The following is a 26,995-nucleotide window of genomic DNA, read 5'->3' as shown; positions in this document are numbered from 1 at the left end:
TTATTTCGTTTTTTATTTTGCTTATATTTAGATTTTTATGACAATTACAAACCTCAAAGTAAGAGTTTTGTGGGTTTTGGTCCATGTCTGTTAGCTCTGAGGTGTTCTATACGCTAGTGTACTCTAAAAAGTTGGCAAAACTAACTTAGATATGCACATTTATAAAAAAAAAGAAAAGAAAAAAGATGATAAGTTTTAATGGCTTTTACGAGTAATAGCAAGTGGCAAATCGTGGTTCATCTCTCATTCACTTACATTCAAATATCTATCAGTAAGTATCGCAACAGTTTTAATATTAGATACGTCAGTTGATTTTTGCATGTTGCATCGTTGATGCCAAACCTGAATTTATGTGCATTTTACTTTTTGAGTGAACTGTTCCTTTAAATGTTGTGTTTACAGCTTTGGAGACTCATTGTACAGTATGTCTGTTCATAATCGACAGTTTCTTTTTTTTATGTGGGGTGTTGGTTTAGAATTGCTAAGGATCATGGGAATGATATGTTTGGTTCCTCTTTCACAAACCACTGTGTCTTTCTGACCTTAAAGGAGAAAACAGCAAGTGTTGACAAGCGATAAATCCACTCTGACCACCCAGCGACAGACATTCATTTACTTTGGAGTCCTACATACAAGATCCTAGCGCTGCAAAACTGTCATTAAAAATGAAATAAATAGCAAAATTGATGTTTTCACATTACACTTCTAGCCTACTTTCCTGGCACTTTTCACTTTGCTTTTAAAGGGGTGTAATTACAGAGTCAATAATTTAATAGCACAGCCTAACTGTGTCACCAGTAATTCTGTTTAAACAATGTCGTTTCCATTAATGTGTAATACATGTTTGTGTGTGGGTTTAAGCAGTGGCATTTTCCCTCCCATCCCAAACACCGTGAATCTCCCAGCTCAAGGCGAGTGGGAGGACGTATTTCATTTTCTAATCAGTCTGTTCTGGATGTGTTACGACATTACTTGGCCAGATTAATGCTTCCATATTGATTGATCAATTTGGACGTGAAGATCTACGACTGAGATGTAGCAGGCCAGCTTAACTCATCCAACACTGTTTATTCCCAGAGGTCCAATAGATCGTTCTGTCTCCAGAGAGCTGCTCTTCTGCATAACGGAGCCTCATAACCATTCCTATCCATCTCTGCCTATCAGATTCATAGATATTTGATTGACAGTGGCATATTTTGAAAGAAATGACTTGATTTTTGTGTAAATGACCTTTGTGAAATGCCACAAATAGTGTTCAAATTAAATGGTGGCACACCATTCTTGTTCTCTTCTCATAATTGTCAAATCTGGGTAAAATCAGATGACAAAACCAGCCAATTTGGGGTTGTTGCCCTGTTTGAGATGTTGTGTACTGTCAAAATGACTTCTTTGGATGGAGTTTATTCAGTAGGATGTGTTGTGTTATGCTCACTTAGTTGCTTAAAGGCAAAAAATATGGCAATTATGCCGTCTTATACTCATGTTCATGTCATCTTGTATGACTTTTTTTTTTTTTTATCTGTGAAACACAAAAAGAGAAGTTTAGCTAAATGCTGCTCTTGTCCGTAATTGTCAAGTCTCAGATGAAAAAACTGACCAGTTTTGGTTGTTGTCCTTGTTGAGATGTTGTAGGCCTATTTTCCATGTATAGTTTAAAAATGCCTTAAATGTAGCTTTTTCTACTTTTCTCAGTAGGATATGTTGTTTATGCTCACCTAGTTGGTTAAAGGCAAAAAAATATGAAAATTTTGTCATCATATCATTTCAAACCTTTATGACTTTCTCTTATCTGTGGATTATAAAAGGAGAAGCTTAGCTAAATGTTGATGCTGCTCTTATTCATAGTTTTCAAGTCTGGGTAAAATCAGATGACACAACTGGCCAATTTGGGGTTGAGATATTGTATTTTCCAAATGTCTTCTTTAGATGGATTTTTTTTTTCAGTAGGATGTGTTGTGCTATGCTCGCCTAGTTGCTTAAAAGCAAAACACACAGCAATTCTGTCATCATTTACCCATCCTTATGTTTTTTCAAACCTGTATGACTTTTTTTTTTAACCTGTGGAACACAAAAAGAGAAGTTTAGCTGAATGTTTATGCTGCTCTTGTCCATAGCTTGTCCAAGTCTGATTGCCTCCAATTTTGGGTGGTTGTCTGAGATGTTGTGATCTGTCAAAATGCCTGAAAGTTAATTGAGAATGTGGTTCAAGGAGGTTTAAAGTCCCAAAGGTGTAGTGGTACACCAGAATAGACTGTTGTTTTTTTAAGCATTGGAAAATATTGCAACATCTGCAAAATGCAAATGAACCCAGAGCCGATTGAGACTTTGCATTGATCCAAAACAACCTGGTGAAATGGCTACATGACATTACTGATGATTTTTAACATTAGTTCGTCTACTTTTAAAGCTCTAAAAAAATAAAAGTAATTTGCATTAGTTGCATGTCCGTGTTGAACAGAATGGCTGATCTTTGCTGACATTCCTCCCAAGGCTGAAATGTTTGAAGCCTGCGGGACAGCAATCATGTGTCCCGTTTTTAGGATGCCGAGCTTGTCCGCAGGCGTCAATATGTGTCAGGACACTGTGGTTCTGTGAGCAGCCAGTATCCAGTAAAGCCAACCCATTTGGAACAGACAAGCTTAAACATGTTTTCATTACTTCAATTTTGATGAGCTTGTAAATAATGAATGTCATTATAATGAATGTTAAATAGGGTGAAGTGCACAGTGAGGTCGGTTTGTTTCAAGCGAGATTTTGAAAATGTTTTTGACCTTGAAATGAATTGCTGAAACAAGACAACCACATGATTTCTTTCTTCCAGGTGGATGCCAGTGGACTTTTGCAATATTCCTCTGGGATGTATGAGTATGCATTTATTTAGATGTATATGCTTATGCTTAGTGTTGTAGTGGCAAACTAATTCTCCTCTCAAGAACATGTCCTGACCATGTTTCATCCCAAAATCAAAAGTATGAAGTAAAATATTTAGCTTATATGAAATGAAACCATTTTAGGACCATTAAGATTTTAATTTTTTATTATTTTATTTATTTATTTATTTTTGCATTGTGACATTGTTTTCATGGCAATAGGATTGGATGTTTTTATTTTTTTTTTTTCTTCCAGGAGAACAGTATTTTGGCGAAAAAGTAGAAAGGAGAAAAATATTCATGACTAAGCTTGCGCTAGAAACATTCGCAGAATCAAATGCTTGTTTGAATTAAAGTTCTTAATATATATACATTATATAATACTGTATATAATTTGTATTAGGCTATAATAATGTAATGTATGTATATATAATTTATATTTATCTATCTATCTATCTATCTATCAATATATACTGTATATATATATATATATATATATATATATATATGTATAAAATAGACTATAATTTAAAATAATTTGTACATATTTTTTGCTCATTTATTTATACATATCTGCTTGCAGAGCTGTTCAAGGGTGCAAAAATAATTTTTTGGAATTTGCTCATTAACAGCCTATAGTGTAACTCCTGTTACCGTGACATTCACGCGGTGACCTTTAACCTTTGTATATTTAAAGGGCTCAAGTAGAGGTTGCACATTTGGCCACACACACAGTGATGGTGAGTCACATTTATGGGTTCTCCTGTGCTCTTCTGATTAGTATTTAATAAGGTGTTTTTCGTATTTATATACTCACTCAATCATATTCTGCATGCTGGAATGTCATTTGTAGTTTCCAGAAAGATGTCACGTTACTTGTGGAGGACGGGCATGTTTATTAGATTCATGTGGGGGATGTGAGATTCTCTTGTGTTTTATGGGAAAGATTAAAGAGATTTAAGTGCGTCATCGCGTCAGCGTCTTCCCACTGAGCAGCTCGACGCTGCAGCAAACAGCAGCAGACAGGGCCGAATGCATCTGACCTATGAACCCTGTGGATTGCAGGCTCTTCCTTCCAGCTGTTATGATCAAGTTGCTCTATAATACCTGGAGAAATGTATTAGCTTTCCCATTAATTTCAACGGCAGTTGCTTGGCTAGCGCATGTATTCCTGGAAATTTGCATCCTGCTAGTGATGTTCAGTCAGCAAATGAAACTGTGACTACATATCATAAACTTAAATCGGCAATAATCAGCAAAATTTGCTCAGAAAGCCACTTTAGATAATCCAGGAGAAATCACAGGGGTAAATACATAGCTACAAGAACCGCAACACAAACATAAGTGAGACCAGACAAAGAGCAGAGCAAACTGAGGGTTTAAATACACAGGGAATATAATAAAGGAGAACAGAAACAGGTGTGGGACAAATTAGAAACAACAGATGCAAACTAGATAACTCAGGCACGACAGGAACAGAACACAGACAACTACACCAAAACTGAATATAGCAGAATATACTGGTGACAGATAGTTATTGACTGATGGATGCTCTTGAGAACTAGACAGTGTAGTTACAACATCTACCAGCAGGGGCTCACGTCTAAAGCTAACCAGCTAAAATCTGACCTGTTGGTTACGATATGCTACCAGAGATGTAGAAAATCCCTCTCCTGATTATATAGCTGGTACAAAAAGTCATCACGTGACCCGTGAAACACAGATGAGGGTTAACACGAGAGGGTCATTATCTCTCTGCCCCCTCTCCTCATCATCTTCTGTCCTCTAATCCTTCCTGAGCCTTCTGTCCTTCCTCTGTTCTTCCCTGTGCTCTGTCCTTCCCTCTTCTGGAGATCCCCTGTGATGTTTAAACTGTGATTCAGTCCGATGTCTGTGAGGAGAAGGCATCCGAGGTCTTGTGTAATTTAATCTCAGTAACGTTCTACAGGTTTGCTGTGAATGTAATCAGTTAGTTTTAACTTCTTTTTTCCTTTCTGACACTTAGTAATAAAGTCTACTCATATTTTTTTCAAAGTTTTATTAAATCAGCACGTTTAATAATTTAATAAAGAGATATTAATTTATTTTAAAAAAGACTGTAAATTTAATTTAAAAAAAATACTGACATTTATGCGTACTCCTATGGTCTTTAGTCTGCAGATTATTATTTAACAAGGCTTTTGCCATATTGATCTCCATATGAACACAGGTCATTAATTATGAACTGAATATGTCAGAAAGAGTTGGTTCAATGAATCATTTTCTTTTTGGGTGCTGTTATTATGTTCAAAATAGATTCTTGATTCAATGACTGAGTTGTTAACCCTGTTTGTTAACAAAATGTTCACACTAGGTTTTGTGAACCAAATGAAACAAATTAAAAATTACAACAAAAAAATTCAAAAGATCAATTGTTCCGAAATAGATTCTTTATTCAATGAGTCAGCAAATTCGAGAATCACTTGAGCCAGATCTCACCTGAGAACTGCAAAGAATTCATTCAGACATTCAGGTTTTGTGAACCGAATGAACTGATGAATTAAAAATGACTGTTTAAATTTGATTCAGAATATCAATTCGTTCATGAATCAACTATTTATTCTGCACTTTACTGTATACTGCACTATGAGTCAGTCTGAAGTAGATTCTTGATTCAGTGAGTTCAAGAATCACTTGTACCAACATTAAGTGAGTCATTAAACCCGAGAGCTGCTTGTGAACGAATCATTGAAACAGGTTTTGTGAACCAAATTTAAAAATGTACTTTACACTGTACTGCAAGTACTGTGAAGTGATGCTGCAAGCTGGATTCAAACTGATACTGATACACAACTGATATTCAATTGTTTGTTTATCACTACCCAATATGACACCAGTTTAGTAGATGGGATCCTCCCTTGGTATCTTCCCTCATCCCTTCCAGCTCTCTCAACACCCCCACCACTCTCGTTTTGATCACAGAGAAAAGCAGAGGTAATTAAGCGCAGACAGATGGTGGAGGGAAACGGGACACGCTCGCAGTACGGACACAATGCCCGTAATTACTCTTTTCTGAACCGCTGTACTGAGAACACTGCGGGCCATCATTACATAATCACCTTATGGGTCAGACCACGGCAGATACACCCGGAGATGACACAACACTTTCTCATGAACGATGAATGATATCCAATCTCACAAATGAAATGAGTGAAGACTATTTGCAGTACTTGAGTCCTTCGCACTGTCAATCAAACGCCCCTCTCTGGGCAAGCATTGCTGGAAATGTTGGCAAGTTGCATTGAGGAATGACACAGGGGAGTCTGGCTGAAGTTGGCACCGATATTCATGACTGGCATTTGGCTGTGAACCACTGCCCAGGTGCACTGCAGTGCCGGCGGAAGATGACTGGCTTTCTCAGCAGGTTACTGTACTTTGGATGTATATTTCAAGGACAAATACGTGCCTTCGTGGTATCACCTGAGAAATTCATTTTTCCTCGTTTTACTGCATTCTTAATGTCTGAGCTCTGTAAATGCCTAGAAGAGAATGTGATATTGCTTCCTTTGTGCATAAAAAGTTATATGCAAGTCTGTGTGACGGTCGATTTCAGTTATCCCTTAAAAGCATGTGGAGGCTTTCTTGTCCATTATTGCGCTGGGCTTCAAGAGGGAAAAAAGAGGAAAGCTTGTATTATTTTGACAGGTCTGGCATGTGAATCCCTTTAGTCTGTGGGTCTGCTCATGCGTTAACAATCATGGTTTAAAATTCAGATAGGGAGCAGAGTTATGCTGACATCTGTCCTCTTACATTGATTTATGCACCCCAATGTGTATAATGTGAAGCATTTTTATGTGTGTACTGGAAACACTTGAGAAATCTGTGAAAGATTCTCATAATTTATTTCACTGTTGAAGAACTTTGAACTACTGTTCAAATGTTTTGGGTCACTAAGAATTTTTTATATTTTAAGAAATTAATACTTTTTCTCCACAGAGATAATAAATTGATCAGTGGCAGTAAAGACATTTATAATGTTACTATGATTTCTATTTTAAATAAATGCTGTTCCTTTGATGTTTTTATTCATCAATAAATCCTGAAATCCACAAAAGTATTAAGTTCCATGACTGTTTTCAACATTGATAATATTGAATGTTTCTTAAGCAGCAATTCTGAAGGATCATGTGACACTGAAGACTGGAGAAATGATGCTGAAAATTCAGCTTTGAAATCACATGATTTAATTTTAAAAATATATTCAAATAGAAAACAAATTGTAATAATATAATCTTATTCTGGACAAAAATGTTCATTTTGATATTTAAAGTGGCCGACCATTTTTTAAATGCTATTTAGTGGCAGGTTTTTCTGAAATACTTCATACCACAATAACAGATCACCATGGAAAAAACTATTTTCTGCTAGAAATAATTGCACCACGGAGCCTGTTTATGATGCACTGCAAAGAAAATGTTGACTACATCAGCTGAAATGTGTGTAGTGTCTTTCAATTATTTGAATAGTCCTTACAAACTTTGACAAATCTAGTGACTATTTTGAGACTTGTGCAATTTTTGTGTGCAATATGTATGAAATTGGCTGTGAACAGTAACCTATGAAAGCCTGTTTCTGCCTCATAATAAAAAATAAATAAAACAGGTAATTGTGAGAAAGTTTAATATAAGAAATAATGTCACATTGTGAGATTTAAAGTAGCAATTATGACAAATAAAATAGCTGTGCCAATGTCATAGATTCAATTACTAGTTGCATGAACAGATAAAATGTTTACCTGTATGTTGCTATGGATAAAAGCATCTGAAAATGCATAAATGCAAATGACAAGAATGAAAATATATTAAGATGTAAAGTCCTAATTGCAAGAAACTGTGACACTTTACAATAAGGTCCCATTAGTTAACATTAGTTAATGCATTATAACAATATCTAATAATAATGAGCAATAATTTTACAATGTTAAAGGTAGTTGCTATGGTCGGCTTACAGATATCGTTTGATAACCTTTTCCTACCTAACCAGTACTTCCTGTGGAATCCATGATCCTCAAAGCAGCACTCACATCTTTATGGCTGACAAAAGTTATGGTTGTTTTAGTTGTTTTGTGATCATATGCACTTGTAAACGGCCCTGTATCTCTTGACAGAATTGAAGCACTTAGTCAGGTTTATGTTATATGAAGCATAAAGCATCACTGACATTATGTTTTACATCATAGTGGCACAATGCCACAACACCATCATCAGCACCGCGCTTCAGTGGTAGGCTTATTGAATCAGGACCTTGGAGGTGTTTTTCTATCATACTATGGCTGTCTGCCCTGCCGTCTGTTTTGAGTGTATGTGTGTGTTTGCGGCTGTTTTTCATGAGTCAGAGCAGATGAGGCTCGGGTGAGCCCTGCGGGTCAGTTGAATAGGGAGGTGTCACATCAGAGTCTGATCTCCGCTGTCAGTTTGAGATTGATGTCTGGCCGTGACATTGCCAACTCAAAATCCCCTCTCACACGCAGCTCTGCTGGCATCCGGCAATACCAAAATACACACGTTGCTCTCCGAGTGAGACAGCACTGTGTATTTATCACAGATTGCCACCAATGAGTTCTGGGATGGATTTTTGAGATTGAGGGATCTGTCACCTTCAGTGTTTCTATTTCCTGTCACACAATCTACTCCTGTCTTTTACTCTCTCTCTCATCTCATCTCAGACAGGAGGTCAAATGAGGGTTAAGTTTTGTCTTTAGGAAATCCTCTTTTGAAATGTATGGTCTGTATATTTGTATCTGATGATTATGTGATGAATGTTCTCGTGAGTTCTTTCTGCCGTCATCTTTACGGTGTACGGATGTGACTGTTAATGTCATATAATATATACATTATATAAATGATACTTTTTAAAAATGTTATTTAAAAAAATTCAATAACAATATTAAATACAAATATTAATATATATATATAAATATTAATTTCTATTGAAATTTACTTATGAAATTATTACATATATTTAGTTTAATATTGTATAATATAAATATAAAATGCAAAATAATTTATATATGAAATATAAAATATTTTAGATAGATAAAAAAAATCTAATATTCTATCTATCTATATAGATACCTATCTATAAAAATATAAATGTTATCGAAATTATTTCAATTTAAAAGAACTTTTTTCTATTTAAATATATTTTAAATCTATATGAATATATTATACTACTCCAGCCTTTAGTGTCAAATGATCCTTCAGAAATCATTCTAATGTGCTTATTTGTTGCTTAGTTATTATAAATTATTACTGTAAATGGTTAAATAGTTATTTTTGTGGAAATCATCATACATTTTTTTCTGGATTTTTCGATGAATAAAGAACAGCGTTTATTTGTCACACAACAGAAATATTTTGTCACATTATAAATGATAAAATGAAAGATTAATTATTTTTTTTGTCTGTCTCATCCGAAAGTTTTGAATGGTATCATGGATTCTTCAAAAATATTAAGCTGCAACTCTTTTGAACCTTGATAATAACTAGAAATTTTTCAAAGTATAAAGCGTTAAATTACAAAATATCAAACCAAATGACTTTTATTTTGAAGAAAGAGAGCACAAGCACACTTTTCTAGCAATAGTTTGCAAAAACATGTTTGTTAGGTTTAAAATGATAAAGCAATGCTGTTCAAAATAATGACAAAGTATTGTGACAATTTGTGTTGGTCAAGTGTTAATTCAATTCAATTCACGTTATTTTATTTTTTTTACAATACACATTGTTTCAAAGCAGCTTTACAGAAGATGCATGTTTATCCATGTTTATGTTCTCAGTTAATTTAAAATGCTATCACCAAGATACTAGTTAACCATTTTATCATCTATCTCTTTGCTCCTTGAGTATCAGCATCAATATTGGCCACCGATAATAAAATGCCAGACGCTTGCATGAATCTCCACTTGAGTCATCTGTGTTGTGAAGATGCCATTCTCCCTAGCCGTGTGTTTTTCTCTCCACTCCTTCTGTCTCTGTTCGGATGACAGTTTGTGTTGTGGGTTGTTTTGTCCTGTCTATTCTGTTTCTTCCATTATAAGAGACAGATTGTGTGACTGCTAGCACTGCTAACCAGCCCCCTACACCCCTCTCAGCGGGGCAGCTCCAGCCTGTATCTCCACTTTTGCTGTCACATCCTATTACACCAGACCGGGCTCTTGTTGCGTCTGCACAGCTTGTGGCAACAGTCGCCTGTGTCTCAGACCTGCTGCCTGGGGCCAGCAATCTGACTGCTGCTAGACGCGGCCTATGGCCCTCATCGAACACCCATACATGTGCGTCCCTCTCTTTACATACTGTGTTTTGGGTGATTTTTGGCATCAGGTGTGTCAGTCAGAAGTCTTTTTTTGTGTTCACATGTGTGGCAACAAACAGTCTGGGAGTGTATGAGTGTGTGAGTGTGTTTATGTGTGTTTATTTTTGCCTGACCGCCCGGGTTATCTGCGGTGGTCCAGTGTCAAATGAGTCTGTCTGGAAGCAGTGGCTTGTTTGCCTCTGGATTGATGGCCCTGGACGGCATTGCCTCAGGCCAGAGCCCACATACATCACGTCACGCACCGCCACCACGCTGTGTGTGGGAGATTATATGAGCTTTGGAAAGAGATACTGTCCTTCTGAAATTATCAACAACAGAGAGACTTTACAGGCTTTCTGTCTATAGATCTGTCTGTCTAATGCTCTGTCTGTCAGTCTATTTCTCTATCTATTTCTCTGTCTGTGTGTCGCTTATCTATCTATCTATCTATCTATCTATCTATCTATCTATCTATCTATCTATCTATCTATCTATCTATCTATCTATCTATCTATCTATCTATCTATCTATCTATCTATCTATCTATCTATCATTCTATCTGTCTGTCTGTCTGTCTGTCTGTCTGTCTGTCTGTCTGTCTGTCTGTCTGTCTGTCTGTCTGTCTGTCTGTCTGTCTATCTGTCTGTCTGTCTGTCTGTCTGTCTGTCTGTCTATCTATCTATCTTCTATCTATCTATCTATCTATCTATCTATCTATCGTTCTATCTATCGCTCTATCTATCTATCGCTCTATCTATCTATCTATCTATCTATCTATCTATCTATCTATCTATCTATATCTATCTATCTATCTATCTATCTATCTATCTATCTATCTATCTATCTATCTATCTATCTATCGTTCTATCTATCTATCTATCTATTCTATCTATCTATCGTTCTATCGTTCTATCTATCTATCTATCTGTCTGTCTGTCTGTCTGTCTGTCTGTCTACACAGAACAAATGAAATAATTGAAAATCATGAAATTTTGATTGCTGTGATCGTTTCTCGGCTATTTTATTACTAAAAAGGCTATTGTTTTTAACATCACTTTTTCTTGTCATGGCAGCCATAATTGCTTTAACAATCTCCTATCAATCAATGAGCTAAATAAATGTAAGTAAACTGAATTGCACTCATCCAGGTTAGGCTTTAGCTAGCATGTGTGCTAATCTGCATGTTCTATTATAGGGACCAGTACGCCTCAGAGTTGTTCCTCTCCAGCTACTCCAGGGAGAACAATTACTGGACCAGCGAACCACAATATATGTACCTCGCAGAGTTACGGCGCGCATCTGTACGCAGTTTAACACCGTCGTGGCAGGTATTTCATGTTTCCATTCATTTTTTTTCTTTTTAATGCTTCTTGGAATTCACCTAATCATGTCACCTGATATTTTTTAATTTTCATTAAAAACTTTATAGCGGACATATTCCACCCTTTCGTAGCATTATGGTTCCCTGGGCTATACTTATAATGTTAGTCAATGTTTCTTGCACCAAAATAGCTATAATTTAGTTTTTATATAACCACATCCAGCTTCACACTGGTTCTGTAAACTCTGTATTGAAATAAATCTGACCCAAAAGCTTTTTATTCTTTTGACATTCTTGCAGCTTAGACGTATTCATCATGCTATTATTTCAGAACAATTGTTTTTCACCCAAGAGCATTTCCATTTGTTGTGTCACAGACCTTACATGATGAACAATAGGGCCACAGGGTCCAAATAAAGGGTCACAGCACCAGAGTCCTTGCAGAAACATCTTGTTTTTAAAACCACATCATTTCAGTGCAAGTCTTCTTTGTGTATTTAGTCAATATCTCTTTCAGATTAGTTTTCCATAATAGGATAACAAATATAGGTCATTTTGACATTATCATAATCATACAAACAGCTGAAATCCTGCAGACTGCATGGAAATCTTGCCTTTGACTTAAGGTCTAAGCCTTCAATAAGCTCTCAACACAATCTACCTTTGTGTCCTTCGTGTGACATTTTACTCAATCTCTATTCAATGAGCAGAGCCAGGAAGGGTTTGATGGTTTAATACATCTGGCAAATTGACTTAGAACATGTATTTTGAAATAACAGACCCTGTGGGTTCATTTATATGTCCAGACAGAGGTGTAATGTAGTTGTTTGTGTTGTACATCTATCTCTCTTGGGTGTCTTCATTATACTGCTCTATAGATATTAGCATAATTCCCATTAATTCCTATGCAAAGTTTAAAAATGCATTAAAGGTTGGTGGCTATTACATCCAAATTCATTTAAATATCAAAGGTGAAGTGTGTATTTTTTTAAATGTTATTTTTTTCCAGTTGCATTCATTTAATGTGATGATGAAACCTAAGCTGTTTACTTAATGTTTTATAATGTCTCATAATGTCAATTTAAGGCTCAACCAATGCTGCATAAAGGAAAAATTAAGAACGAACAGAAGAAAATATTTTAATTTCACGTACTTTTTAAATTAGGTCAACTACAGAACTGCCTATTCATATTTTATCTCTTGTTCCTCTCGTTACATCAATAGGCTGCAACAACATTTATTTTCATACATAATGCATGTAAAGAAGTCTTGCATCATGAATGTTAGAACAACTTGAACCACTGAAGCTGACATAATAGTACAGATGTGACCTGTATCATCTCTGCCTGGACACAATAGCTGGGTTGGCCTTTTAATACGTCTGCTGATTTAGACTTTTCAGTGAAGCTGGCATTTGCGAGCTCTGATTTATGCTCTGACCCAGAGGGAGAAACATAAAGGAGATGGTCAGGGTGACCTTCATCCATCCAATGCTTTCTGTCCAGCCACGGAGGATGTGTCTTATAGTCTTGCTGTGTATGAACTAATCAATTATTGCCATCAAAGGCAGGCACATAAGGGGTCTGAACAAACTTCAGAAAGCTTTGTTTGTTATTGTATTGTTAGGGTCTGTGCAAATACAAATCTCACTGCTCTTCAGCAGTTATTGAAAACATTAGTTAAATAATTAATGATTTTTCAGTCAGATGAGATATGTATCATTCCTACTATTCAGTGCATTTTTAAATAATTTCATATCTGAATATATTTGGATAAAAAAAGAAGCTCACAGTTTTAAAGATGTAAACCTTATTAGTAGTGCTGTCAAACGATTAATCGCATCCAAAATAAACGTTTTTGTTTACATAATATATATGTGTGTACTTTGTATATTTATTATGTATGTATAAATATGCACACATACAGTATATATTTGGAAAATATGCACATGTATTTACATGTATATATTTATATTCATATAATTTATATTATATATAAATATATTTAATATATAAACATATTTTTCTGAAATATATACATGCATGTGTGTGTATTTATATATACATAATAAATATACACAGTACACACACATATATTATGTACACAAAAACTTTTATTTTGGATGCGATTAATTGCGATTAATCGTTTGACAGCACTACTTATTAGTTTTAATAAGTAGTGCTTATAGTGCTTATATACTTATAGCACTACTTTTATCACAATATTCCAGTTAAGTGATCATGAGTAAATTCCAAATAATTTTACAGTCTAGTTGGTGTTTTTGCCTGCGTTCTCAATAACACTTCATGTGTTGTTATCTTTTGTTATATATATATATATATATATATATATATATATATATATACACACACACACACACACACACACACACACACATACATACATACATACATATTAATATAAATATTTATTTATTTATTTATTTTTGCAATATTTTGTAGAACTTCTATAGATTGCAGCACAAGCATATTATTTGTTTAGAGTTCAAAAAGTACTGCATAGAACTAGAGTGACCCATACCTACCGTATAATATAATTTTGACAGATTTTTTTTTTTTTTGTGCAAATTAAGTTCTGTAGGTCAGTCTGGTTTTGTGAAGTTGCACATCACTTCTTAATCAAATGAGTGAGATCTAGTCACTCATGTGAAAAGTGCCCCTCTTGTGTTTAAAAGTGGTATTACATGAACAATTCTTACCAGCTCAGTGTAGAGATTCATGCCCATTCAGCTTTACTTTTATTCATAATGATGGTAATCTAAATTGTAAGTTAAGACAGCTTCATATGCTGTACATAAATCTAAAGTATGCTTAATATGATGAGGTTTAGACTGTGTCAGATCCTCTGTGTTCCAGCTGACATGTTCTCCTGCAGGAACTGGACATCGACTCAAATGGATGTACTTTATGTGGACTTATTTATTTATTTATTCATTCATTCATCTTGGTTATTTCTGTCCCAGTCGAGCTGGCCTCACACTTCTGAAATGTATTATTCATTCAAGCGTAGCTGCAGGGGCTGTAATCTAGAGGACACGCCCTTCATACTTCATGTCAGTGCATATTTCAGCAGCAATACCAGTCTTAAACTTTCAGAGTCAAGCCAGTGCTGTGCAGGATGAAACATTATTATTGACCTTTGACCTATAGTCATGTGTGATACCCAGAGGGTGGGCTTTTATTTATAATGCCTTTCTTGAGGAGCAGTGATGTTGCATGTGCATTCTGATTGGTCGGTTTACAATCAAGGGAGCCTTTATGCTATCAGCCTCCTCTGTAAAACCTGACTTATTACATAATAGTCAAAAAATAGTTTGCATATGTGTTTTTGTTGAGTGTCATATTTGATATATTTTTGCTCATATGAATATATATGACGAAAAAACCCAAACTGCCCAAACTGAGCAAAAATATACAATTTGGTGCAGTTGCTGATATTTATATGGCCAAAAAGTAAGATGAAAATCTGATAGCTTAATGTAACTCAACAAGATCTCTATAACAGTGTAGCAGACTACTTACATAAAATGCATATAAATGTCAGTTAAGGCTAATTCCCAATTATATATAAAATAATCATTCCTCAAAAGCCTGATTTTAATCACATTTTAACATGTTTTTAAAAATTTGGATAAAGGTCTGGATAATTAAGTAAACCTAAGTTGCTTCAGTATAGTGTGTTCATTTTGAAGTATTACTAAAAATATAAAAGTTATTCTTACACAGCAAAAAACACATGAACCTAACCTGAAGGGGGACATTTTTACAATTGTACAATTTTACAATTATTTTAATTTCACAGTTACTAAATGGACTTTTACTTGCTGAAAAAGTCTAAACTTTCAATCAGATGACAGAAGGCATGTAGTAGATTGTGTACAACAGGTTTTTCAGCAAAAGTTTTATCATGATGATAACATTTGCATATCAAATATGACACAGTAGGCTTTACAGGATTAAAACTCACCTGGGCTTCTACAAAATGTGTTTGCATAATATCCATCTGGTTATGCACACCACTAAGTAAACTGATTAAAATAACAGATCATTTAGATTCTTTGGTATATTTTTTTGCCTCCTCTGATGGACCGTCGTTGCTTTTTAACATTTTTTTCCATGTTGATTGTGGTGAGAAGCATGCCAATTTTCTGATTAAAATGAAATAAGGGCTTTAGGAAACTAGAGATAACTGCAAAGCCACCACACTATACTTCATCTCCACTGCGTGAACTCAACAGCTCGTTAATCTTTTCTAATTAGTATGTGCAAGACAGCTGAATCAAAACATGCCCGCTAGGCAACACTTGACTATTTCACTGGATCACAATTTTTTTTAGTCTTCATTCTGAGCAGCATCTTCACTCCAGAGTGCTTTTACGCAATTTTATGCAGCTCTTCTGACATGCTTTTTCTGTAGGTGCTAATTAGGTCCATATGCCGGATTTTATTGAACCCATATTTTTTTTCTCACCTTTCCTCACACCTAACGTGGAAGTGCCGAGGGATAGAGCAGTTCTCATACCCTTTCGTATTAGTGACAAACCCAATCCAGGCCACAAAAACAGGCTTTTGTGCTCTGCTGAGATCACACTTGATGCACCTGTGCCGCACAAAAGGTCCCTGAACACGTTCGCATTCTTGCTTCTGTTCCACACATCTAAGGGTTTTATGAATTATAAATTCAAGGCAGTCTGCTGGAGAGAGGTTGTGTCACCAACAGAATAGCATCAGAATTTTAATTCAGAAGTTGAAACTATATTTAATTTTGACTTATTCTCTGATATGTAATGCATTTTTTATTAGACATATTCCATGTTGCCATATTGCTTAGCAATAAGGGTTCTTTATTGACTTGGTTCCATTAAGAACCTTTAATATGCTAGGAAACCTTTCATTCCACAGAAAGATTCTTTATAGTAGAAAAAGGTTCTTTAGTTTAATAAAGTGTTTTTACACTAAGAAAAAATTCTTTGAGGAATGCAAAATGGTTCTTCTATGGCATCTCTGTAAAAATCCCCTATAGGTAAAGTGACACAAAAATGTCCTGCACATTTTTGAATATATAATCATATGCATTAAATTAGAGCATTTTAGGGGGGTTTTACCACATTTTTACCATTTAATTAAAACCATCATTGTTTATTAATATCATCAAAAAATAATGTTTTTGGAAGTACCTCACATGTTATGTGTATGGTATCATGTTAATCGGTTATTCATAAATGAAATATATTAATGAAAACATTTGCAACATTGCAACATTTGCATTTGAATTGCCATTTGCAACATATTTGACCTCTTCCAGTATATTCAACTAAAAAAATATAGGACTTTATCCATTAAAAGTGGGTGTTATATACAAGAAAATAGCTATTAGTTATAAACATTATCAGATAGCCCATGTGGGCAAAGTGAAATCAGCAGTCAAGGAAAGTCATTTCAGAAGGACATAGAAGAACCTTCCACTAAACAGTTCTTAAAAAAATAAATAAAAAAAACCCAACTTTTTTTGGATGTTAAAGATTCTTCATGGAACCCTAACCCAATTAAGGACATATTTTTTTAAGATTGTAGATTGATTTCATGTTCACTGTAAAAGCTAGAGTAGTTATGTGAAATAATTAGAATTTCATTCCTTTCAAATTTAAATTACAGTTCTTTATTCTATTTGTTTAAATTCAGCATTTGAAACTGAATCATAAAGGCCTTCTTGATTCAATTCTGGATGGCACACAACAACCCTGATAGCCAATACTCCTCGAGACAGCTGTGATCTGTAAAGCCACTTGTGATAAAGAGGCCAGTCACTGAATCAGACTGGTTCAGCAACTCGTTGTCATGATTACAGCAAGGTCAGTCACCGAATATCACTTAACACAACAACACACTCCATCACATGTGCGCACACCCACAACAAATACTGCAGATAGAGCAGAAGCACATGTTTGACCACACATTACGACGTAAAAGATTAATGCTAATGCATGTGAAACATGATATACTTCACTAAACACACATTATGACTTCACTCGCGCAGATACATAGATGCTGCTGTGATCCATAATGCTGTTGCCCAACCCTCTCCGTAAGAGAGGATGCTGGGAGATGACAAAAGACTTCTGTGACAGAGTTCATGTATGAGTAAACAAGCTCACTGGGTGTTTCTGTTGATAGTACACAGCTCTGAGTGGGACCATTGAGGTCATAATTGAATCTCGGGCAGGGTGTTGCAAATATACTGCACATAAAATTTATTGTGTTTCTATTGTTTTATGTTCTGTTGCTTTAAGCACTTTTAATTATAGCAGTTTATCTACACTCAGATATTAGTTATACCAGAAGCTTCTGCATGTTCCAGAGTGTCCTTTTGTAATTTAGATGTTTTTAAATTTAGATCTGAACAGATAAATTTAGATCCTCATGAAAATATCTCACGAAAAGACTTAAGAGAATTGTTGTAGTGTCTTTGGAGTCAGGCTTTGATAGGGTTGACATGTTTGCTCTGAAAATCAAGACTGGAGTTTTGACACTTTGTCATTTGGTCCCTCTTGCTTCCGTGAGGACTTTAGATAGACCATGCACATTTATAATGTTCCTTAATTTAGTTTTGGAAATATTAGGCTAGTTGTTTTCTGGTTTGTTTTATAGAGCACATGTTGATGTTGATTATAAGAAAGTCAAAAAAGAAAGACGTGTATGCTTACAATATAGTTGACAGAGCATGGCATAAAGGATTGATTCCAAAAGAACACATGTACTGACATAAAGTATGCATACTTGTGTACACTACTTGCAAGACTTCTGAAAGATTAACAGTGCTTATATAGATAGAATTAAGTTATGGAACATTGATTTTGATTTATAATCTTTCAAAGAAAAAACATTTTCCCCCGGCAATTTGTCTTGCTCCAGGTTTGTGTGCACCTGATGATTTATCATTTTTATTAGGATTTTAATGACTATCATCAATATCTGACTTCTTTTAAAATACATAGCCTACTGTATCTGAGGTAAACACTTATCATATCATGATCTTAACTCTTAAATTCCCATTAAACTTTATTTTCTGTAATAAACCATGTTTATATTAAACGTGACATACTTTCTTATAGCATTAACACAGAGTAAAGCATCTCTTTCGTGATATCTAAAGTTGTTAGCTACCCTTGAAAGTAAACATGGTTTAGTGTGTTATCATGCAACTCTCTCAGGGAACAGTTAAATCAATGTTTGCCCGCTGGGCGCAACCATTCGACAAGTGGGGGAGGATGATTATTTAACAAACGCGTACATTAAAGATTATATTAAGCTAACAGACGAAACTGAATTGTTTTTAATACATTATAAGCATGTCGTTTATATTACATACGTATTTTTAAAACACAACGCGGGGTTTATACATAAACTGCGCGCAAGCACATCATACACCCCTTTTTCGTTGTTGGTAGAATCGTGAAGTAGGTTGGCTTGGGTTGAAAGTCGCTCGCAGCAAAAATGTTTCCCAGGGTCTGCCTTCGCGTACTCAGACGCTGATCGCTCCACCAGGAACGATTTCACAAGGATCTCTTGCTCAAAGCCATGCTGAATCCAAGAGGTTGACGACAACAACAGATTAGAAAAAAATCGCCATTAATCCAGCGTTGAAGTAGTTTTTTGAACAGAGAAATCAGGATGCCCGTGAAAGGTGGAGGAAGAGTTGCTTATCCGAATAAAAGCGACAATGTTGTAAGTATCGCCGCAGAAGGATTGTCATGTACAGTTTTTCCGGAATAGTTTTATGTTTATTTGGGAAAATAAATCCTAAGCGTTAGAATATAAGACATTTTGATCCAACATAGTGTATATATTAATTTTGTTTATGATAATAAGGTTGCTTCAGCCAATGGAATGCTGCACTGTGAACTTCACCTGTTGAGTTCGCCTCAGGGCGGACGCTACTGTATCAACACTCTCCTGTCAACTCTAATTTACTTTTAGGGCCGATTATATATATTTCTAATGGTCAGAAATGATCTTTAGCTCTGTTTCCTTGTCGTTTAGAGACGCCCACGGCCACGTCTAAATACCATTTTATAGAAACAAAACGGGGATTGTTGTAACGTAGTGCTTTCGCTTTGGAAGTTGCTGACATGTTTGGCCTGAAAAGTCAGGTTTGAAGTTTGACATTTTGTCATTTGGTCTCTTGTTTGCCATTGAAGACTTCAGATAGATTGTTGATATAAACCAGAAACACTACAGGCACAGGGGTTGTCTAAATAATTTCACTAATTCCAACAATATATTGGTTAATTTATATTCTGTTTCAAACAGCACAAACTGGTCATATACTATAAAATCTAAATTAATATATTGTAAAATAAAGTTGTAAAGTACTAGTACATTAATTTTTAATATTTGGTTTTGGACAGTATGAGTCAAAAGTTTGGACACCTACAGTATTTTTTTTTTTTTTATTTTTTTATCCACATTTATATAACTGTAAAGTTAAAGTAATGAAATAACTCACAAGGAAGTAAAGGAATTATATAGTAAACAAATGGAATGGAAATTATCTTAATTTCTTCAGTCGGCATCCTAGGATGCCTTTTAAACAGTATTGAAGGAGTTTGCAAGTATGCTAGACACTTGTTGATATTTCAATATTTTTTTTGCATTTGCAAAATTAAGAAGATATTTTTTTCTACATGAAAAAAGGCATGATCTGGATGAACAGCTGTTACTAAGTACATACAAATGCTCAAAATCAATATGGTTATAAAATAATAATTTAGATATAGTGATCACTTATTACTTTTAATGAAATGAACACAAAAGGTACAATAAAATCCTGTTTTATATTGTCAGCAAAACTAACACAAGCGTATGGCCTCTATTAAAATTTTTTTTTATTTGTCTACAAAATTAATTCTTTCAAACATTTACATAAAAAAAAAAAATAATTATCAGGATAAACTTTAAATCATTCAGTCGAGTCTGTCCAGTGAACTGACTGGCAGTGAACTTTCCTATAACTCAATCTTTGCATCGGTTCTAGTATTTATGATTTCATATCTACTCAACTTCTTTAAACTGTTAGTGATGCAGAAACTATTCCTGGAGCTCTCTGTGAGTGCTGGGACCAGGTGACCTTGACTCTGTTTGAGTGAATCTATGGCTGTGTCTCATTACCTATATTGAGCTGCCTACATAGAATGTATTTTGGGGCATTCTAGGCAGGTTCTGAACCAGCCGAGTTGATGTTGCCCAAAAATGCAGTCTAGGTATGCAGCTCACTACATTTTACTACTCAACCTATGTTGCCACTTGTTGCCTCATCCGAATGGACGGCTGATGTTGTCGCCTCAGTGTGGAGGTGTTGTGTTCACCCCAGTGGCCTCCTCATTTGGCTTGGTATTTTCTGTCTGGTTTGGCCCAGCGGGAGAGCAGCTTGGGCTGCAGATTATCAGACCTCATTATTCAGTAGAGAAGAGGCCTGATTCTGATGTTAGGATGAGAAGAGCTGTTATAATCACACCCAGACTTATAGCTTCTCAAGAGCCAATCTTCTTATACTCACACTCACAAAACTGATTTAAAGTCTTTACTACTTCTGTGAGCAATATTCAGTGCATTCAAGTTAACTTGATGAAAGTTTTGAGGACTTGTTTGTGTGTAGAATATGCGCAAATGCAATCATTAATTTTAAAAATGTTGTTCCCAAATGTATATGCTGTTTGTTTCCCAGTGGAATGCAAAAGGTGATTTTTTTTTTAAATTAACCTTCACGAAGCTCTTTTCCATGATGTGACCATTTGTAATGACCTTTCAAGCTCCAAAAGGACCAACAAATTAATAAGTAGTCTATGTGACTATGTGTGTTATATTCCAAGTCTTGTGAATCTTTTTGTAAGGAACAGACCATTCAATGGAAATCTCATTTGTCATTCTGCACATTTGAACAGAGGTGACTCATTCAGTTACGACAAACACATCCACCTCATTTGCATCCATGTTCAGATTAAAAAGAGACGTGACAACATATTGACACATAGTTTGGTGCCATTGATTCTAAATGGTGATTGATTATTTCATTTGTTGTAGCTGAACGTGACTTGCCAAATGAGATTTGAGAGTTGCTGTATAGGGAAATCATTTCTGCATGTTTGTCAAATGACTTCTAAATACTCTCAATACAGTGCATGAGTCATTTTAACCACTTTCATCTTTTTTTAAAGTGTTTTTGGTTATTTTTTTAACTAAACAGCTATGGTAACCATGAACACTGTTATTCCTGGAAAACAAAAAGTGAGAAAAACCGATGACTGAATATTTACTGTTGGGTAAAATAACAGTTTAGATACGATCTTACTTTGAGGGCTTGACGCTTGCTTTTTCCCCAAGAAGCAAATGTAAAATGGGAGCAAAATAAAAATAGGAGCACATGAAAAAATGTTCTAAACACAGAAAAAAATATATCTAATGATGTGTTTTTCCTTAATAAATGGATACAAGGAGATATTTAAAAGCAAAATGATTCAATATAAAACAAAATGTACACTGTTCTTTTTAATATTTCAGCTTCAAACTGTATTTAATAATTATGTAATTATTTTTAGGGCTACTTTAAACTATAAACTCTGTGTACTAATAAACCGATTATTGTTCCAATCCTATTAAAATCTTTATATTAAATATTATTTATTAAATAGCTGAAATTTTACACTGATGCCAGATACAGTTTATTGTGTTACCAAAATACCAGTAATAACAGGAATAAAATAACTTTATGCGTAATGCAGGACATTTAATTATAAGCAGGCCTGAAATATACTAGGACTCTTATTTTAAAATGTCAGTGCTTTACTATTGCCATCTACAACATAGTACAATATAAACACTAAACATTGTCATAATTTATCAATTATTGGCATAATTTATCAACAGCAAAAAGGTAGAATTTATTGACTGATAACTGCATTGTTACTTTAAAACATGCAACACATATTAAAGGTGGGGTAAGTGATTTCTGGTAGCCAAAGTTGACATTTGAAATCACCAAAACAAACACGCCCCACCCCAAAAGGGTCTTGCCCCTATTTTGATAGCTCAGCCCCACACATATGTACGGCAACGATTAGTTCTGTGAAACAAAGCAAAACCAGTGTTACTCTCCTATTGAGAAGAAACAAAGCAACCTCGGCGCCCGATCGCAGGAAGACTTCTTCGATCTTGAGTTCTCTCCAGTGCTGGAAAGCTGATCTGATATTTACACGGGTCCTTCTTTTTGCCTTATCGTAACACCGTGTCTACACCGGACGCAAGCGGCGCAGTGTGACAAAATACTATAGAACTCATTATAATCAGAGATGCGGTCTACACTGGATGCCGTGCCGCGACATGACAAATCCCTGACAGTAAACTGCTGCCGCATTCTATTTATGACGTATTGACACAAATTTCAAATGAATTTCAACGGTCGCTTTATCGCATCCGGTGTAGACACGGTGTAAGCCTTCTTTTGTTCCGCAGATGTTTTCCTCTTTTCTTTTTTATCCGCCATCTCTATCTTTCTGTCGTTGCTCGGCTTGACTAATGTCCGCCATGTGCACTGATGAGCGCTCTCTCCTCGCATCATGAGTAGACACGCCCCTTACTGCTGATTGGCTAAAAGTTTGTTTAAGTACTGGCCCGACTCAGTTTTAATTTGATTAAATCATTGGTTTTTGAAGTTTAATAATCACATTAGACTGTATTGCGATTCCTGAGGACCTTTTGTCACACACATGTTCCTAAATACATTTTAGTTGCAAATGCGTGTCTTGATTGCTGTTAGAATTGCCTATTGCATTGTTTTTAGCATTGTACTGTTGTGTCTAATCAGGCTCGTCTAGGGGCTGCTCGCTCTCCCTGGCCAAACACGTCGCTCAACATACTCGAATCCGGCCTAATCCACTAGAAGGCTTTTAATTCTGGCTAGTTGCCTTTAATCTCCCGCGAGGCTGCTTGGCTTTGGTTTTTCCGCTTCAATCATACCTTTTAATTAGGATTCTCTGTTTGCGGATTCATATTTGGACATAATTTCCTTTGATAACAGACGTGCATGTCCTGAACGAGGACAAAGACAACACTGAAAGTAGCCTTGTTGTTTTTGTGCGGTGTTTTGATAGACATCCTGATGTTTTGAGGCTGTGTTACGTCTGCACATACACCAGTGCGTGTCTTACCGCAGCTGGTTTATTGCAACTGCTTTGTGCCAGGCACAAGGGCACTCGGTTTACATTCCTCTTGCACAGGCTGCACTGCTGTAGTGGTTCGGACGAAGCAATGGTTCCACCTGTCGCTCACATTCACTTCAAAGGATTAAACTAATTAAACTGCTAGTATGTGTTAATAATCTGTTTTGACACCTAAATTGTCACCTCACTTTAAAGTCTGAATGGGGTGTGTGGCAAACAGTGATTGTCTCAATTTTATTCTTGGAGGGCAAAAGCTGTAATTTGCTTCTGCATGAAGATAAACTGTAATTCTGTAATAAAAGATCTTTTGTTTGGCTTATGCATATCAAGGCTCTTACTAAGAGCCAAGGCTATATCCATGTCTTGAACACTGGGGGTGGAGAAATTGTGTTTTTTTTTTTTGTTTTTGTTTTTTTTTCTCGGAAGGGAGGGGTGGTTGTAATGATCTATTTATTAAAAGGAATTCAATAATTAAAGGGTTTTAAATGATTTAAGGCAATAAAGAAACAGAAAGAAGAACAGTCAAAGAACAAGTTGTTTATTTGAGCTATTTGTAAAATGTATTATTATTTTTTTTAGATATGCACACATTTGTTCTAATTCATATGCCAGTTTGATCAAATTCAGTATCAAATTCAATTCCTCATGTATAGGCCTCTCTGAAGATGGCCAATGAACATCTGAATGATTCAGAGGAGAACTGGGTGAAAGTGTTTGTGGTCAGATGAGACCAAAATCGAGCTCTTTGGCATCAACTCAACTCGCCGTGTTTGGAGGAGGAATGCTGCCTATGACCCCAAGAACACCATCCCCACCGTCAAACATGGAGGTGGAAACATTATGCTTTGGGGGTGTTTTTCTGCTAAGGGGACAGGACAACTGCACCGCATTAAAGGGACGATGTGCCGTCAGGGCCAGGGCATTGAAAATGGGTCGTGGATTCCAGCCTGACAATGACCCAAAACACACGGCCAAGGCAACAAAGGAGTGGCTCAAGAATGAGTTACATGAATTACACAAATGATTCAGCCTATTTAAAGTGGTGGAAGTAGCTTATATCACAGGATAATAAAGTTGGTTATTTAACAGTTTTCAGATATTAAACTTTAGCTTTATTTCACACTCATCGAATGCTACAAACCGAAGGATTGTGCTGGAATTCATGATTGGTAACAGTAAAGCCTGCCTACTTCCATTTGGTCTCAGACATTTTGACACTGATGGGATCTGTTAGACCAATGACCAGCCTAAAAATGTAACTTTTAAAACTTTTTGTCATCCTACTAACAAATTGAGCAGCATCAAGAATATCAAATATTGAGGTGGACAATCTGACATTTCTGATTTTTGGGGATGATTTGTCACCCTCATTGTTGTTGGTGTTTATGGTTCCACCAAAGGTTGTTCACACCAAGGATGATATAACGATATAGTTAAAAAAAATAATTCTAAATTTAAAAGTATAGCAGCGATCACAACAAAACTATAAGCATAACGACACAGAGGAGCAATATTGTTGGAATCACTTTCAAAATGATTTTTTTTCCCCCAGTTGATGAGTGATAAAAACATGGGCAGCCAATAAAAATCCATCCTGCTTTTAAAGCGCTCAAGCATTTAAAGCAACAGATGACAAAACTGCAATGCACGTTTCTAATAAATGGAATGTTATCATGCATTTTTGCAGACGTTAATATAGTTATCATTCTTTGTGCATGTGAATGGATCTTAAGAGCTGCTAGGCACCTAGCTGAGGCTATTTTTAAACATTTTAACCTGAAATAGTCATGTTTTTCTTTGTAGTTTGTGGCAGGATAATGCTTCTAAATTACATGGAACAGTTTGAGCCTCTGCGCTGGATATTTTGGGCCTTTGCCCCTCTCACCAGGGTGTACATCCTGTATACATGCACATTTATCAGTAGTTCAGTTCATGCAAGCTGTGTGATCATTTGATCTCAGTTGGACACACAGAGTGATGTCAAGATCAGTTCTCATGTACTGCAGTTTCCTGTCTTCTCATCAAAACTTAGTTTAAAAAAAAAGGTCCTCTTGTTTTCTTTTAGATTGACTTCTTAGACAAAGTCTTAGGATTTTCCAGAAGTTGTTATTTCCTCCCTGGCCGCAAGGAATTAGATTGGGCTTATCTAGGAATGGACAGGATGAGGACAGTTTACAGCTTGCTTCCTCTGCTGCATTGCTTTCCTTTTTGAACTGTACCACACCCTAAAGATTGCCGACCCTGTGCACAGAGAAAGCTCATTAGATCCCTACGGCTCTCCAGACGTTGTCCTAATCGCCCGTTGATGACAGAGATTTCTGGGAAGTGCATCTCTGACCTTCTCTATCATATTTGACATGAGTCATGTGTTGTGGATGCAGTGAATGTTTTGTAATTCCAGGTCGTGCTGCCTCTAATTTAAGTTTCATAACCTAGTGATGGAAAGCTCTTTTTTCCCCTCCCTTTAAGTTTGGGTTGTTGCTTTAATTTATGGTTTAATTGAATTTACCTTAGTGTCAATTTGAAGCAGATGTGCGTCAGTCCTTTTTCAGGTTTCTGCAATTACTTAGTCATAAAAAGATGCTTCTTTTAGCTGGAGGGCAGATTTGTTGTTTAGAAGGCCTATTTTGATTTCCCCTGAGAATATGGCTCATTAGTGAATGCTAGGTGAGATTACTTAACAGAGACGATGGCACGTAATTGTTTTTGTAAAAACAATCATAAAGGACAATAGTTTATCTATTCTTTTTAGTCTTTCAGTTGCATTTTATTTGTGAGTAAAGTACTGGCTTAAAGTCACTTTGACTTTTTCTGAATGGATATAATATATCTTATTGTGAATGATTCATCCATTTATGTTACGTTTCATTAAAAAAAAAATAATAATAATTTTGACTTTATAATGTTTAATCAGAATGTCATAACTCAGTTTTCTCAATTTGAAAGTTCCTTTTTTGATCTTAATTTTAGTTAAAGTTTTAGTAATTTTGTGTTTTTGTCATTTTTTTAATTTTTTAACCCATGTCTGTATATTTTTATTATTTTTTTATTTAGGTATTTTAGTACCAAGTTCATTTTAATTTAGTCAAATGTTGCTCTGGTAATAAGTTTTTTTTTTTTTGGGGGGATTAATGATTATTTCAGGTAACATAAATTTTTTCAAGCAAGGAATTTATTTATTTTTTATTATTATTGTTATTTATTAATGACTTCTCTCTGGTTATGTATGCCAGACTT

General features: G+C 35.4%; 1 protein-coding gene across 5 annotated transcripts in view; it reads left to right on the top strand.

Moving 5' to 3' along the window:
* LOC131545237 (tight junction protein ZO-2-like) overlaps positions 1–26,995 on the top strand; it is a 108,413-nt gene that overhangs the window by 11,334 nt on the left and 70,084 nt on the right. For 2 of the 5 annotated variants that reach the window (XR_009272369.1, XM_058783870.1), the window contains exons 1-2: positions 11,306–11,322; positions 11,398–11,530. Coding sequence is in view for 4 of the 5 variants with exons in the window: in XM_058783870.1 (XP_058639853.1) it covers positions 11,321–11,322; positions 11,398–11,530 (135 nt within the window). In the remaining variant the exon portion in view is untranslated. Of the gene's footprint in view, positions 1–11,305; positions 11,323–11,397; positions 11,531–19,012; positions 19,269–26,995 lie in introns of those variants that run through there. The other 3 variants (XM_058783871.1, XM_058783874.1, XM_058783872.1) reach the window with 2 other exon arrangements.

Source organism: Onychostoma macrolepis, chromosome 08, assembly GCF_012432095.1.
Source record: "Onychostoma macrolepis isolate SWU-2019 chromosome 08, ASM1243209v1, whole genome shotgun sequence".
Taxonomy (NCBI): Eukaryota; Metazoa; Chordata; class Actinopteri; order Cypriniformes; family Cyprinidae; genus Onychostoma; species Onychostoma macrolepis.
This window is presented reverse-complemented; position numbering and strand designations above follow the sequence as displayed.